This window comes from Mastigoproctus giganteus, chromosome 1 (assembly GCF_048544385.1).
Source record: "Mastigoproctus giganteus isolate SK-2022 chromosome 1, ASM4854438v1, whole genome shotgun sequence".
NCBI classification, from domain to species: Eukaryota; Metazoa; Arthropoda; class Arachnida; order Uropygi; family Thelyphonidae; genus Mastigoproctus; species Mastigoproctus giganteus.
This window is the reverse complement of record NC_143575.1, coordinates 12,578,454-12,595,035: the sequence shown is the minus strand read 5'-3', so window position 1 is coordinate 12,595,035 and position 16,582 is coordinate 12,578,454. Positions and strand designations below refer to the sequence as shown.

At 36.6% G+C, this 16,582-nt stretch overlaps 1 protein-coding gene across 1 annotated transcript; it reads right to left on the bottom strand.

The window, feature by feature from the left end:
- Positions 1-5,096: 5,096 nt before the first annotated feature.
- LOC150090556 (adipocyte plasma membrane-associated protein-like) lies at positions 5,097-15,975 on the bottom strand. Its single transcript, XM_090378747.1, has 9 exons — positions 15,925-15,975; positions 13,465-13,585; positions 11,984-12,099; positions 10,048-10,137; positions 9,825-9,941; positions 9,531-9,702; positions 9,154-9,288; positions 6,193-6,469; positions 5,097-5,397 (listed from the first exon to the last, which is right to left on the bottom strand). The coding sequence occupies exons 1-9, from the start codon at positions 15,944-15,946 to the stop codon at positions 5,200-5,202; spliced, it is 1,248 nt and encodes a 415-aa protein (XP_090234873.1). The 5' UTR covers positions 15,947-15,975; the 3' UTR covers positions 5,097-5,199.
- Between the last annotated feature and the right edge of the window lie 607 nt (positions 15,976-16,582).

The window sequence follows — 16,582 nt, the reverse complement described above, 5'->3', positions numbered from 1 at the left end:
ATTAGTTGCTCGGCATCTTTAATGAAATGATCTTTCATCATTATGTCCCACCGTTGAGTGTTCAGTAACACCACTAACAAAAACCTGGTACCCTAAATTGCGCAGCCATTTCAGACTGATCTGTATTGCTTCTGTTCTGCTTAAGCTACTGGAAAGAATACTACTTCCAACTCCGACAAGTCAAGTTTTTAATTTCATTCTTAGAGCTTTTAATGCCGAAGTACAAATGGCGATAACGGTAACGAACATGGATGCACCCTTTGGTGGCATCAACGTTCCAGCCCTCATCTTCTATAATGTCAAAAGAGCCATGCTTCAGCCAACATAGGCAGAAGCATGCACATCTACTGGGATGCTACAAGGGGGTGTTCTTTCTGGTCTACTTCTTACTGCATTTGTGCCTATCGCTAATAACCCAAACGATGTCACGTTTTCTACTGACGATCTTGAAAATCGCCACAAGGGTCACTCAAACGCAAAACCCTGAAATCGTATCCAGTCAAATCAATAAGAAACTCCTTTTACTAGTCAGCAATTTATAACGATTTTAACTGAATTTAAACCCCTCAAAATGTAAGATGTTGTTTTTCCTCATTTTTCCTCAAACCAACAGCTGCCCAAATACAATTGATATTCTACGGGGCCAATCCCTGATAATAAAAAAAAAAAAAAAAAAAAAAATTACAGTGATTAGAGTTTTGACTCTAAGCTGAGATTTAATTCTCAGCTTAGAATCAAAACTCTAAGCTGAGAATTAATCAGAATAACAAGGATCACTCATTCATACGAATTCTTCTAAAAATATTGCTAATGCGCTGTCAAACATGTCGCGACATGTTTGACTTCTTTAAGTGACTGCTATTTTTAATAAATAGTAGTAAAAGCCTAGGCCCAGATCCGATATACTACTGAAGAAAAACATATGCAACTGAGTTCGAAACATTTGATTTTATAATGACCTTGGTGGAATAATTTAATTTGCATTGAATACAGTTACAGCGTTTTTTATGTAAGTTGTGCCATCGCAAATATCTACTTACTTTACTAGTAGGAAAACATCTATTTTGTTATTCTCGACCTTGAACTTACCACCTACATTCTCCTTTAGTAACCAACAACAAAGAAATTTCTTTAAGGTATGATAATTATCGTCCCAACTTTTTCCTTATTTCAGTAAGACATCAAAATGTGACAAAGACATCTTTAGGGATGGTTTCGGGTGGAGAATAAAAGCAAGACAAAGTCTGGGTATAATAATAAAATTTAGATTTATATATTTTTTAAATAAATATAATATTTATTAATAGACAAAAACAAATGAGTATCTAGAACAAACCCAATAGAAAATACACAGAAGTTACAGATAGAACCATGTGAACGCTTTCCAGGAGAAAAAACCGCAGAGTTCCACCTGAGACCGACTAACTAGGCCACGATGTTTAAAAAATCTATAAAAATTCCTCACCTTATTGACGGGATTCGAACTCGTGCTTTTTGAATCCTGTATTCAATACACTACTGGCTAGGAATTTTTTTTTTGGGGAAGGGATTTTTATCCCCTGTACAGCCAGAAATTTAATCACAGTTTTATGTTTATATCGTGACTCCGACATATCTGCCATTATTGACTGCTACTTGAAAATCCCCTCTGGTAGCAGAGTTGAAAAACAAAGCCAGTAGTGGCAGAAGTGTTTAAATTGGCATCTTGATTTTTGAAAGTGTAATTTCAGTTTATCCGAAGTGGCTTATAATTCATTACTTGGTTATCTGTTTACTATAACTGGACTTCATTTCGAAATTTGCTCTGACAGATATGGGGTTTATCTAGTTGAAAGAAGAATTACTTCGAAGTAATGAACTTCGTGCGCCGCACGAGGATGAATTAGGTTACTTTGCTTGCGTTTATGACTGCAAACCCCTACAAGGGACTGTAGAGAATAATAATGAAGGAATTCACCGTGGCTTTCCTATATTTTAAGATGTACTAAAGGAAATTTATAATTAAGTTGTTGTTAGAGCAGCCGTTGAAGATATTTCGCAAATGCGTTTTATATATTTATAAAGAGAATGTGAATAAGATCTTCTGGAGTTTCAGCAACTGCGTACATGTGTTATACAAATATAAAAAATAAATTGAACTAAGCACTGACGTCACAGAAGGAAAATTCTTTCTTTCCTCTTCCGTTATTTCCGCTCTCATTTTGCTGTTTGTGTTTTCCGTGGAGTTAATGCAGACTAGAGTGTACCACAACAAACCTGGGAATGAACTGTTCCATCATAACAAAAGATGTACCTGGGGCGGGTATTACCACAGCTGGTAGTACCCGCCCCATGCTAAACATGAGCTGCATCTGTAAATTGAAGTCCTCGCGAATAACACAGTTGATATAACTACTCCTTTCCAGACTGGGTGGAGAAGGCTTGAGTGCGAATTCCACCAATGATGTGAGGAACGTTTTGCTAGTTAGTCAGTCTCAGGTGAGCGTTCCATGGTTCTACCTCTGGGAAGCTGGACTTTTCATACAAGAAAGAGGCAAATCATTCATAAAATATATGGAATTTTCAGACATAATGTACTAGCGCCTTATAGCCTTAGTAGTATAAATGTACATTCTACCACAATATACAGTTTTACAAACACAAAAAAATCATCTCTCTTTCTCTAAATGTCTCTCTTATTCCTTAAAATTGTTCATTTTCTTTAAATCAACGGCTAAAATTAAAAAATTTACATTTTTAACAAAATTTTATTAACTATTTTTAAACTCAAAATCAACTACATGATCTTTGTTATTTCCAATATACCTTTCCTTTAAAAATTAATTTATTTTATTATTAAGTGATGAAATAGCTTCATTTGTTATTTCTCAAGAAAATATCACTAATAAGAAATGTTTTAAAAGCATTTTTATTATCAGATAAGGTTAAAGTTAATTTTTCTCCATAATATTTTTTAAATATTTAATTTTTTTTATTGAGTAAGGAGTTTCAATATTTAATTCTTTTAATTTTTTAGTTGGAGTTATTTGAATTTGATCAATTGATTTTAGTCTTTTTTCAGGTTCCATTTAAAAATAAACATTGTTTACAAATAAGTTTTCAATTATTTAAAATATATGTATATATATTTTTTTTAATTGAAACAAAATTCTGCAAGAAATGTGAGAAAGAAAAAAATGAAACTGAATTGAAAAAAAAATGAAAACTAAAGTGCAAAAAATTTATTTGAACAGACAGAAAGTCAGATTTACATGGTTACCAACCAGCTTGAGATCTGTATAACCCAAAAACTCTTAACAGCGGCTGGCAAATCGATTACTTGTTTTTTGACATTAAAACAAGATGTGCCAGGCTTTCTACTCATGCGCTCCTCAGCGTTCTGGAGAATCATTTCAGGATTGCAGTTCTCCCCTCCTAAACTTCTTTAGAGAATTGCTGACTGACCGGGAAATTCGCATTTCATGACGTAGACTCCCTACTTCACCCTGAACAGAGAGGTCCCTGAAGGTGGGGTTTATTCTGCCATTCTCTTGGTCTCTGCATAAACACTTCGTACTCTATGTAGATGACGGAGGATGTTTTTCACCACATAACATGTTTGGAGTGCGTTGGAATCTTAAAGAATGCTTCTCCACCTATCTCAGAGCTAACTGCATACCTGAAAACCATCGTCTTGCAACTTCACTCATTCAAGAGTGCATTGCAAAAAACCGCACTAAAAAAAAAAAAAAGATCAACGTCACCATCCTTCTAAATACTCGTCCCGTCAAGAGACCAACGTTATGAAGATTGGGGTTGGGGCGATCAGCTTACTTTCACCCAAAACTTTGCCAGTTCCAAGAGAAAACCTGATGTTGCTCTATGGATAACAAAACAGGAACTGACTGGTTCTATTGTCCCATGCTAATCACACAATACGTAGTTTGCGTGTCCCCAATGGCATCGGTCCGTTTTGCTTCGGCTACAGTTAGTTAGGAATTGTCCTTGACATCAAGCATTGAATCCCGTGGTCGAACTACCGCATGATCCAATGCTCAATGCGAAAAATAGTGGATTCTGAGGTGGCTCAGCTGCATTCTGGAAATCCCCCTATCATCTCCAGGACCATTCTCCATAGTTCCGTATTGCATGGCAGCTATCACATCACATTCAGAAATGATTCGCTTCTCAAGTTCGAAGCAACCAGAATGAAGTTCCTTCAAAGGATGTTCCCTTAGAATACCACTAGTTTTTTGACAAGCTAGGCTAGACTGTTGGAGAATGTGAGAAGACAAGGTGTACAGAAACGCAGCTATCCAAGAAAGATATCCCTTTGTGTTAATCAAGTTCAGAGTTGTTCTTGCTTTCCTCCCATGTCCTAGAAAGTCCTGCTAAGAATCATAATTGGGAACACTTTGGTCCTGTGTACCTCTATGCGACATTCCACCTGGACTTCTAATCCACTTACCAATTCCGAATGTGATGTGATTCTAGTGTTGAAAAACTGTTGACTTTTTTTTTTATCGGTAAGTTCATATTACTAAAAGTAATAAAAAAATTAGAAATTTAAAATTTAAAAGTATTTCTTAATGTAAATAAGATATTTTATGTTATAATACCCCCGGCATACACTGTTTATTTCGGATTGATTTAAATAAAAAATAAGAGTATGTTTCAAAAAAAATCTATGCTTCAGAGAAAAATAGATATCATTTTCGAACTCAATGTACACATGAAGAGGGCGAGGAAGTTACTTTTATATTCAACCACTGCCTTAAAACAAGATTGAAATAAGCTCCACTAGTTCCAAGTAGAACTAATTGATATTTTTATATAGTTACAAACTCCGCCCATGGGAGAATTTGTAACACCATTGTACCACGCACAAGTCTAGACTACAATCAACCCATAGCAATCGAAATGATTAAATATATTTTAATGACACTGATCAACCCTTATAGAAAATAGACTAATCCAAACATTGTTTCTGGCTAAAATTTATTGATGAACATTTGATGAAGTTAAAATGTCTTGAGAAGAGAGATCGTTGTCGTCTCAAATTCTTAAACACGCGCGAGGCACTTAATATAAGTTGATCTGAGTATTTATTAGTTATTTCTTCAGCAGAACAAGAAAGTCCAAATGTTGTGTACAAAGGAGCGTCGTGATTTCCTGACCTCATTCCACTTCGAATATCGAATTGTCTGTGGATCCTGTCCATTATAATTTCAGTTTTCCAAGAAAAGGATTTGAAAACGATCCCAGATACAAATATCCATTATGTTCGCCAACCTCCGACAACGAACCCACATGCCCACTAGGGGACTGTAAAGTTCTCAGAACATTTCCATGCCCATCGAGTTCAACGATTGCACTATGAATAGGTATGATGTGATAATAAATATCCCCTCTTTTCACCTGAAAAATAAAGAAATAAGAATGAGTATATGAATTGGTAAAAACATCCATGTTTACAGTAGTACCATTAAATAATTTTTTTAATTAACATTAAATGAGGTTTATTTTACACCAGAGAGAAGAGCTCGAGTTGGGAAGATGTTCAATTTTTGAGTTAATACACTGATGTAAGGGGTTTATTACTATCTTCTTTTGGAATTCAGCTAGTGGAACCCTATATTTTTGGGAAGTGTACACAAATACGCTCCCTGTATTTGTGCCTGTTAAAAATTCAGCCTGTTTTTGAAAGGTTTGTGACGTACAAATTAATACCAAAATTTATATCCTTGTTTGTCGACTTGAGCCAGAACTCGCAGATGAAATAACGAAAAAAAAAAAAAAAAAAACAAAGATTAAAAATTACTTTCCTCATAAAACTCGTTCAGAAAGGTCTAATAACTCCAGTATTATCACAAAAGGCGCTGGTGTCTGACACTATTCCAAGGTCGCATTCACTGAATGTTTCGAAAGCTTCAAATGGCTGAAGGGCTTATGGGATGAAAAGCCCGTAACTCAAGATTTAAAAAAAAAAACTTCAGCAAAGGAATAGTTAATACATTTCTCAGACTATATATGTCCTGCAAAATGTATTAACAGATTTTAAGTTGCATGAGTGACTTGAGGAATAATTAGCAGTTCAATAAACAACGCACTACATTTGTTTTTAATTTCTATTTCACCAATTATTAGAAGAGAAATATTAATCATCAAATTTTAGGAAGTCAAAGCAAAAGTTAATAAATGAAAGCTTTAAACCTTGTAGGCCACTTCTTTCCAGAAGGAGGAGGTTGGTAACAACTGGAACAATGAAAGGAACGACGACCCAAATGCATGTTGAATTCTTCCCATGATTTTCTTAATTGTTGGATACTGAGATAGCACATCCAAGAGCAATGCCGAAGATGTATTTCGCATACTGGTCAGAGCCACCCAGTATCCTCCTCTTGCACTAGGCCTGATGTTATCTGGTTCCCCTGGTAGATTGTCTACGAACACCTCGGTCTTTCCTCTCTTTGGACCCTTGAGATAATGCCTGAAAAACACACAGGACACGATCATCCCTCAAGATTTGTTTCCTTCCACAGGATCTTTGAAAAACTCATCCCAATGATGATATTTACAACAGAGTGTAAAAACTAGAATTCCGAGCTGCCGGATTGAAAAACAAAACAAAAAACAGCGATATACACTGACATTCAAAAGGTAAGGGACAAACACAAAAATGTGAATACATTTGTAAATACTGTATATATATAAAAATATAATCAAATAATCATCATTTAGGAAACAAAAAACTCTTTAAACCCGCGTAATGCGTTACAACATGCAAATTTGGTAACCAGATAAAAACAGCCAGTTTTCGGAACACGCAGCGTCTCGCGAAGACTCTGAGGCAGGTCCTCACAAAGAGGTGCAGATCTTTTGCACCTCTTTGTGCCACCTCCACGCAAGATCAAAATCCGCACAACTTCCGGGAATCATCGAATCTTTTCAATTAACATTTGTCCACTATTTTGGTACCTTATTGATATTAAAAGGAATGTCTCATTAAAGTTTGGCCATAACTTAATATTTTTTAAAGATTTTCTGAGTGTTCCTTAGCTTTTCAGTGCCAGTGTATCTGCAGTTTGCTTGACTACATTCACTGTAACAAAAATTTAACAAATAATTCACACTGTGTAATAATTATAATTAACAACAGAACCTGTTATCGATTTGTGGTCTAATTATACACTCATAGCCAAAACATTACGACCACTCCTGTCTCCACGAGTGGACGCATCCCACAACACCTAGGGGTAATGTCACTTATTGGAACACCATATGAACAGGAAATTATTTGTAAAGCAAGGAAGGTGGAGCCAGCATCTCAGCCACCGGAGGCATTGTCGGCTGTTCGAGTACAGCCGTAGTGAAGGTGTGGGGGAATAGTTCGAAGAGGGACACACAACCATCCAACGTGCCGGGACAGGGAAACCACAGTGGTTGACATTCGAGGCATTTGGCATGTGCTGTCCAGGAAAACAGACGACTCACGGTCCCTCACCTCAATTAACGGCAGAGCACAACCAGAGCACACAGAGAAATATTTCCGAGCACACCATCCAGAGGACATTCTTGGTGTCCATGTTAACCAACCGTTATCGAAACTTCCGCCTGCAGTAGGCACGGGAGTACCGTTTCTGAACACTGGACGACTGGAAAGGAAAAGTCTCCTGGTGTATCAAGGTTCCAGCTCCATCGTGTCGATGGACAGGTGGATATTCGATGGCGAGCAGATGAACAGCTGCAACCAGGCTACCGACTGGACGAAAACAGGCTGACAATCGTTTGGGGGATGTTTTCATGGATATCCCTGAGTCCCCTCATTCTCAATACACATATCCTCACTGCCAGATCCTACCTCAGCATTGTTTCGGACCAAGTTTTGTTCTACGTGGTGACCGTGTATCCAGATGGCACTCGACTCTTTCAACAAGGAAGTACTCCTGTCACATTGCCCGCATTGTACAGGAATGGTTCAAGGATCGTGTCCAAGCATTTCATGTGCTCCACTGGCTGCAAAATTCCCCCGATATCAATCCCATCAAACATTTGTGGAATATGGTGTAACACAGCAATCACCATGTTTTGAATAAAAGAATACAGTATTTTTATTATTTTTATTTATTACAAGGTTGGTGACCATATTTTTCTAGTATGAACGCGAACAGAGAACCTTCTACATATAACGAGAACGAAGGACGCCAGATGGCGCTAGAACATCAGCAGACTGCTACGAAGGGTTATTTTCTGTACTGTTTTAGGTCATACAGAGAAACAAAAGTGTTTCTTGTAAGTTTAATTGCAGTACAACAACGACCTAGTACTGACAGATACTGCTATGTATGTGGTAGCTTTTTTGCGAAAAAGCGAAGGAAAAACATTACAGAATTTCACAATATGCATATCTCAGGATGAAACTTGAAAGCGCTGGACAAAGGAATCAGCAATGGCTACGTAGAAACACTTGTTTACCGGATTCTTTCGAAATGTACTGAATGTAATAATACGCCAATTACGAAAGTATCGTTTGGAGGTTCGCCATTTTACTCCGATTGCTTTTCCTGATAAATGTTGGTTCCTTCAGCGAGGAGAAAGGTATAAAGATATAAAATCGATGGGAGGGAGGTACCACTGGGCTTTGAAAGACCAAACGTCTGGCATAATTCATACAGAAAAACTACAGATTATGCGAGTCAGACCAAAAGAGAATTTCTTTAAAGAAATCTTTTGGATCTGCACTTTCGTATTAATATTTCTATTTCTTCTCCTAATTGTGGAAAATTCTTACGAAAACGAATACCAGTTTTAAACTTAGAAAACTTAGGAAAGATAGTATAAGGATAGAAACCTCGCCTTGCAAGTTTTAAATTGCAATCCTCCTTTCTGGGAGAAAGAAACAATCTGCCCTTCGCCTGAAACCGACTAACTCAGCCAAGTTGTGAAAAAGGCCCGTAAAAATTCCTCACGTCATCGATGGGACTCGAACTCAGGTCTTTCCCACCCATGGGGGAAGACGTTTCTACAAACTGCGTTAGCCACGAGCATGGTATACAGTTATCAAATTCATCACGAGTAAAATAAGTTATCGAGTTCTTTTAACCTATGCACCCATCATGCAAACGTTAGCCATAGTCAAAGCATCTTCAGAAGGCCAATGATTTCCTGGATTACCTGAGTACTCGTCTTGAAGAGAATTCGCAGAGCAGCAAAGAATCCCCGTCATGGGAGAGTTGCACTCCGTTGGGAAAGTGAAGATTTTCCACCAGCACTTCAGCCCTCTTTGTAAAGGGGTTGAATTTGATGATTCTGGAAGAAAAAAGAAAATTACTTCAACTTTGACTTGGAACATCAGGATTCAGAAATTATTTCATTGGGAACAGCGCCGGTCTTGGAGAGAAGGGGGAGGTGTGTACTTGGTCAACACACATGGACACCAGATTGAAAGGGCCACCAAATACAAAAGGGGTCTCCTCAGTCTAAAATTAATTCTTTCACCTAGGTCCCCCTACTCTAGGACCGGCCCTGATTGGATTGTCACGTCTGCTTACCTTCCAGTGCTATCGTACTCGGCAACCATAAAATATATCCCATCCAACGACCATTTCATGCTAGCATCGGAAAAATAGATATTTCCTGAATTATCGATATCAAGATCATCGGGAAAGATAACCTTTCTTCCTGCCACTTCTGTGGATATGGGCAAAAGGATTTCACTTTCACCTATAACGAAAGGTTTGGAACTATTAGGTCATTTTATTCCCAAATTATAAATTTCTTTAATAAATATTTTTTCTTCGACATTCTGGTGTTCGGTTACTTTTGAGAGGATAGTGTATATGTACCTGTACTGACGTTCATCTTATAAATTCCAAAGAAAGCATCGATAAAATATAGCATCCCATCTCTACCCATTCTCATCCCTAAGGGTCTTCCGCACAATTTTTCCTCCCATGGTTGTTCTATGGGGGGAAAAAAGTGTAGATATTAGAATGATGGACAGTAACAGCGCAGTATTTATAAACAGCATTGCAATAATAATCTATACAGTATCCAACGAAATCTCACCACAGTCCCTTCCTGTTTGGAAAATGGGCGTTATCTTGTTTCCGGTGACACGAAAAATGTAGCCGTCCATTGTACCAGTGTAGATGCTCCCTATAAAAAAATGTACCCGGTTGTAAATAGGAATTAATAAAAACCAAAAAAGCACATTTTAAAACTTTACGTCTGACAATAAAGTTTCAGAATGATTATTTTTTCGGGCCAGGTGGCAGCACTAGCTGTGGTTTTTGCTAGGGGACTCGTTTTTGTGGCAATTGATTTAAAGCGTAGTGTCGCTCGGTCTTGTTTTGTAGATGTATTGCGAGTTTTTCCAAGAACAGTGAAGAGTTTGGAAGATGGGGAAATTGGGGTATAGAAGTAATCCTTAGGCTTTTGGTGAATTTTTCTTTTTTAATTCGTCCTGGTTGACGAACTAAAAATGAAAGGAGGCTTCAAGTTCGTTCTTTCCTGTCAGACAGCATTCTGGAAGAGTCATGATCTGCTGAACAACATCATTATTTTGAAAAAACAAGCGATCCAGTCAGCTGTGACTGAGGAACTACATGGCCTTCCAGAAAACGACATTGAAGGATGCTTTGAAGCATGTCAGCAGCGTTTCAAGGGTGGATACTCTCAAGGAGATTACAGTACTCCGAAGGCGCCCACAAAACGTAACTGGTAATTTAGAATTCTTTCATTTTGATTTAAATCTAACTTCATTGTCAGGCTTCGTATTCAATCTTAGTATCAAGATAGTGTAACTTATCTTAAATTTTTAAGTGTGCATATTTAGGAGAAAATTTTCAAGTTGCTCCTAAAAATATTATATACTTGATTCAGATAGACACATTTTAATTCATCCTCCTTAAATCTGGCATTCCGTTTACACTTCGTTAAATAACATTCATGATAACTTTAGCCGGTTTTTACAGAAACAGTGTCTTATATTCCGACCAATACGGTAATATAAAAACCATTTATATTCATTACATACTATTACGGTTTAACAAAAAAAGATTAGCTTACAATTTATTTCATAGTCTGCTGTTCGAAAAGGGGCTTCGTTTGGGTTTTTCATCCCACTAAACAGACAGCGTAATGAACGCAGTTTACAGCGTTCATTACGCTGTAACCCAATCGTTTAGAGCCGTTCCTAGTCAACGACGAAAGTGTATATATATATATATTTTTTATTTATTTATTTTTTTTTTTTTCATTCTCGGAGCAGCAACTCAAGCCCACAGATGCAGTGGCGTCTCTTCTGCCTTTTTTTTTTTTTTTTTTTTTTATCAGACGCAATTCCTTCTAGGATTATATATTAATCGCGTTACGCAAACAAGTTAATGAAATTAGTAGTTTTTAAATCATATACCGGCCAGTAAGTTAAAAAAAAAAAAAAAAAAACCAACACGATGTTATGTTTTATCTTTGAAGAAAACCGGTTCAAATCGCGTATAAAGCAGCCCCAGGGACCTCATTTTCCTTTCATTAATCTTGTTAGAAACTGCTCTTAAAGAACTAGGTAATGTTTTTTATTTATTTATTTTTTTTTTTTTCCTTAGGAAGCTTTCATAACTATTGCCGGCAGCGACTGAACGAATTAATAAATCTGCAATATTTTTAAACCATTTCGAAAACAGGTCGCGACACGATAGCTATCCAGAAATTCCTCTAAGGGCATTATTTCTTCTTCCCAATAGACAAAATGAAATATAAAACTCGAATTAATACTTTAAACGCACTTTCGTATTCTGCCATCCTAAAAATCATCCACAAGGTCATAACAATTACCTGTTTAAGCTTATAATATGGCAATTTTATACGATACCCATACCGTATTTTTCGGCCTATACGACGAACTGTTTTTACAAACATGCCTTAAAACGTCTTCATCATACAAACAAGGTACCGGAGGTTCACACGTGGGGGGGGGGATATTTATATTAGGGGTCTGGCTTACCATCATGAAACACTAATGATTCCGGTCCATTCAGCTTTCCCTCAAATAATCGAACGCTGTCATCCAGTCGTCTGTTGATTGCGAATGGTCCTTCAAAAGATTTGGGAAAAGGAAGGCTGATAAAAAGGAAATTAAGCAATTAGTAGATATATTTATAAAATGAACTGCGGAGTAATTCTTTAAATTTTAATTAGTAAATTCACGTTTCGAGATTCATCTTTGAGCATCTAAGAAAAACAGAATAAACTAAAAAAAAAAAAAAAATCGGGGAAACAAGTTTGTCAGTGGAGGTTGCTGTTAATAGTGCTGAAGGCACAGTAGTTCTGCCCTCGTTGGGTAACACAGTTGGTACGATCGTCGTACTCAGGAAAAGACCTGAGTTCGAGAACGGGAGGAATTTTCATGGGTCTTTTTCACAAGGTGGCTGAGTTAGTCGGTCTCAAGCGAGGGTAGCATGGTTTTTCCTCCCTGAAGATCGGGTTTTTCGACCACAGAACACACTCCATTTATGGAGATAATATATGGAGCAATATGGTATTAGTCGCTGATGCTCTTAAAACCCTATTATAACAACAACAACAGAACGTAGCTGAGTTGGTTGGTCTTAGGCTAAGGCAGCATGGTTTTTCTTCCAAGAAACTTGAGTTTTTCATCCCGCAAACAGAAAATCGATCATGACAGACTACTTGAAACCCTAAAACAACAACAACAGCTCTGTCAAAATAATTGAACCATGCAAACAACAAGAAAACAGGTTTGAAGACTAAAAATACACGACTACTCCTACCAGGCTTTAAATCAGGGCCGGACTAAGGTATTTCTACGTCCCGGGTACAAAGATTTTTCCGTTTCCCTTTACTAAAGATATACATTTTTTCCCCTGATTGTTCTTCTGTTTTTGGCGCCCCTTAAAGAATGGCACCCCGGACAAGCCCCTGTTAGCCCGTACCTTAATCCGGCACTGCTTTAACTAAAACTACACTGAAATGCAAAAGTTAAATTACAAACATTTTAATTTCAAATTTCAAAAAGCCAAAAGATAGCAAAGATCTTTTGGCTATTTGCAAAAGCAGCTCACGAACGACACATTTAAATGGTCAGTGAGGTGACTGAACCAACTACACGAAAACCGTGCTGACACGTAGTATTCGACTTTTTTACATATAATAATATTCCTATCTTGGGCAGCGAGTTATGTTACTGGACTATAAATCCAGACAACAAAACCAGTTCTAAAAGGCAGGGGATAATTATCCCCCTGGAAAAGTTGAACAAAGGCAATAGAAAGATAGGACAGACTATATACGTTTACAATATCTGCACCATTACAAAATTCTTAACTTATTTAAGATTTTTAAATCCGATTCCATGATGTGATTCATATTCGATTACATAACAGTTCCACAACCGGCCAGCACGAAGTAATCAATTAAAATTTAGGTCAATACTGGCGCTATCTGAATTTCTAAGCAGATACTTACTTGAAATATGTAGGCCGGAAGTCCAAGAGCAGTGGTGAGTACGCAACAAACAGGAGAACCAACATAATTCCACATAACTGCTTCAACTTACCAGGCCGCTTGTCAGCATTGCTGCTGCTGCCTAAAAATAGTGAAATAAGTCCAATTAAAGCTCATGCTGGCCAAAGTCAAAATGTACAACATTCGTTATTTACAACTCAAACACTGAAAAGAAAGTCATAAATATCCATTCGTAATTCAGTTAGGGTTCCTTGCTGCCACACTTACTGTCTCAATTCTGTTTTGCAACTGTCATTGTTCGTTTATGGACCATATAGGGACAAACATCGAGGTTCCACCTACTGGGAACATTGACCTAGTCGTGTTAAAAACCATACCCGTCTCATGATGATGCATATTTTTAATTTACTGTCACACACCACACTTTTAATAGAAAATGCAGGCCACTGCGGTTGGGAGACTGGTTTTGCTATTCCGACCTTGGGGCCATATTTATAAATAAATATCCTTTTATTTTGTGGACAGCCAGGGAGAGTTTGCGAATAAATCGTGACTACAGACATTGGATTATTAAGGTCAGCCAGTTTTTCAGTGCCACAGTAACAATCTGTCGTTAATTTTTTTGTGGACCCGTACAGGCTCGAACCCACAACCTCCTTACGCTAGCCGATGATGGCCAGCCCATTAATCCTGTTTGGCATTCCACAGGGGTGGTTAATAAAGAGGTCATCGTTCGCAACAGGGAAGTGAGTGAAAACGATACAAAAGGAAGTTTCGACTCATTTCGAAACGGGAGGTTGGGTTGTTCTTCTGAATGGATTACGAAGAAGAAAGATCGATTATTTTCTCTTTAAACTTTCATTTTCGCCTATATGAGTTTAAAAAATAAAATTATGGACAGAATACAAGGTTATATTTATTGTAAGGCTACCTAAAGTTTTCTTTTAATTTCTTAACAATCACTAATGAAAAGTGGGGAACTCATTACACCATGGAACCTTGAAGATTATTAGCTACTGAACAGCCATAATTATCCAAATCCAATTTTATTTCAACAAACGTTTCCATTAATTTCTTCTGTATTTCTCAATGTGCCCTCAAAAATTGGTAGAATCGCCATCTTCCCCACACGGGGTGGAATAGACTTGAGTTCGAGTCCGGTCGATGAGGAGAGGAATTTTTATGGGCTTTTTCACAACGTGGTTGACTTAGTCGGTCTCAGACGAGGGTAGCATGGGTCTTTCTCCAGGAAATTCGGGTTTTTCGTCCAGCAAACAGAAAATCCACCAGAGAACACGAGAAATTTAGTCGCTAATACGCCTGAAACCTAATGACAACAACATTTCTCAATGTATCCCCAGCAATCGACCTAATTACTCCCCCCCTCCAATTGGCGCCTCCATTTTCCTCCAATGTTTACTTGAATCTCTGACACCAATCGGCTGAGTAACCCCAATTCGATTAATAAATGTCATTCATAAAATAACTCGTAGGTTAATCTGAAATCGTGAATAAAAAAACTTTTGTTTTATTCACGCCCTCTTCTCCAAAGTTTTACGATTATATGAGTTAAAATTCTCATATTTTTCTCATATAAAATTCTCATATGAGTTAAAATTCTCATATTCACAAAATTTCTCATGTTTAATTGTAAAGGTAATTAAGGCCATGAGATGTACGTTTTGTCTGTTAATTGCGTCTTTCTATGGTCATATTTTTGGACATATTTGATTTCCCGATACTCGCGTATCAAATTCATAGGGAGAGACATGATAGTGGATAAAAGGGACTTCTAAAAGTCGAATTCAACCTCTTAATTTACGCACGTTTCCATACAATAAAAAATAAATTTTAAATCAATAATCAATAATTAAAAATCAATTTTAAAATAAATCACCAAAGAATCTGTATTTATCTTTACATACATGGAATTATCTTTTAAATAAACGTTTTAACATTTCAATTTTTAACTTTTGTATATTATTAAATTCACTTTTCGTATTATTCCTTATTATGCCTCAGAAACATAATTCTTTCATTCTTTCATTTCATTTCATTCTTTATGTACAAATTCAAATTCAAATTTTAACATGTAATGCTGAAAAACGTATTAAATTAAAAATTCCAGCGCTTCGTAAATAATGACTCCAGCCACATTTCTACCTTCACATTAATCTCAACATACATTATAATAATAATAATATTTTCAAGAATATCGTTATCATAAATTAAACTTTTAAAGAAAACATTTTTTTTTTTCCCTCCTTGCTCGATTTTTGATAACCTCACTTCCTTCATATTTCAAAATCACTTTGTAACAACACGAAAAAAATGATCGTTTAGATTACAAACACTTTTATATATAATATTATAATAAAATATAACTTGTTCTGGTCAATATGCTCAAAGGGATTAGTTTATGAAGACATTATGAGGAAGTAAACAACAGGTTTTTCCTACCTGGAGACGAACTTTTAGCCATTTTCGTGCTGGTATACAAGTCAAAGCAGAGCAGTAGCATATATTCTCGTCTGCTATCGTGCGTCACGTCTTGTGCACCTGCAAAACCAGATGGCGCTTTCGCAAAAAAACCTATACTAAAATCAACGGTGGTCAATTAAATATTTTAATTAACTATCAAAATTTTTAATTAAATTTTGATTGCTGTAAAAGCATTTATCGACTTATATTGCAGCACTTGAAACTAAATTTCATTTTAAGCTAATTATTCAATAACTGTGCTTTAAAAAATAATAAAAATTACTACGCCGAGTTAATACAGATCGGTAAGGAAGGGAAACGAGATTATAAAATTTTAATTGTTTATTTTGATTTAATTAATTCAAAATTAATTTAATAAAAATGTTTTTAGACTAAGGCGCATTTAGGGCTAGAGCCTCAAGCTGCGAACAAATTTAGACTATGTATATAAAGTGCTTAGCATCATAATACACAGCCATTTCTGAATAAACAGAAAATTTTTAAGGTGGCATCGTTTTAGGTTATATCTCATATTGTGAATGCCTTCACAACGAGTTGCCATGATATTGCACTACTTCGAATAAGTAACGCTTCACCTAAGGAGAAGACTAGTGTTACTTATTCTCAGATAGGTACC

Excerpts from the sequence above, each read along its gene's own strand:
- LOC150090556 (XM_090378747.1), bottom strand. The coding sequence starts at position 15,946 with ATGGCTAAAAGTTCGTCTCCAG. Across the intron at positions 13,586-15,924 it reads GGCTAAAAGTTCGTCTCCAG|GCAGCAGCAGCAATGCTGAC; the intron begins GTAGGAAAAACC and ends CACTATTTTTAG. Across the intron at positions 9,942-10,047 it reads CCAAACAGGAAGGGACTGTG|AACAACCATGGGAGGAAAAA; the intron begins GTGAGATTTCGT and ends TTCCCCCCATAG.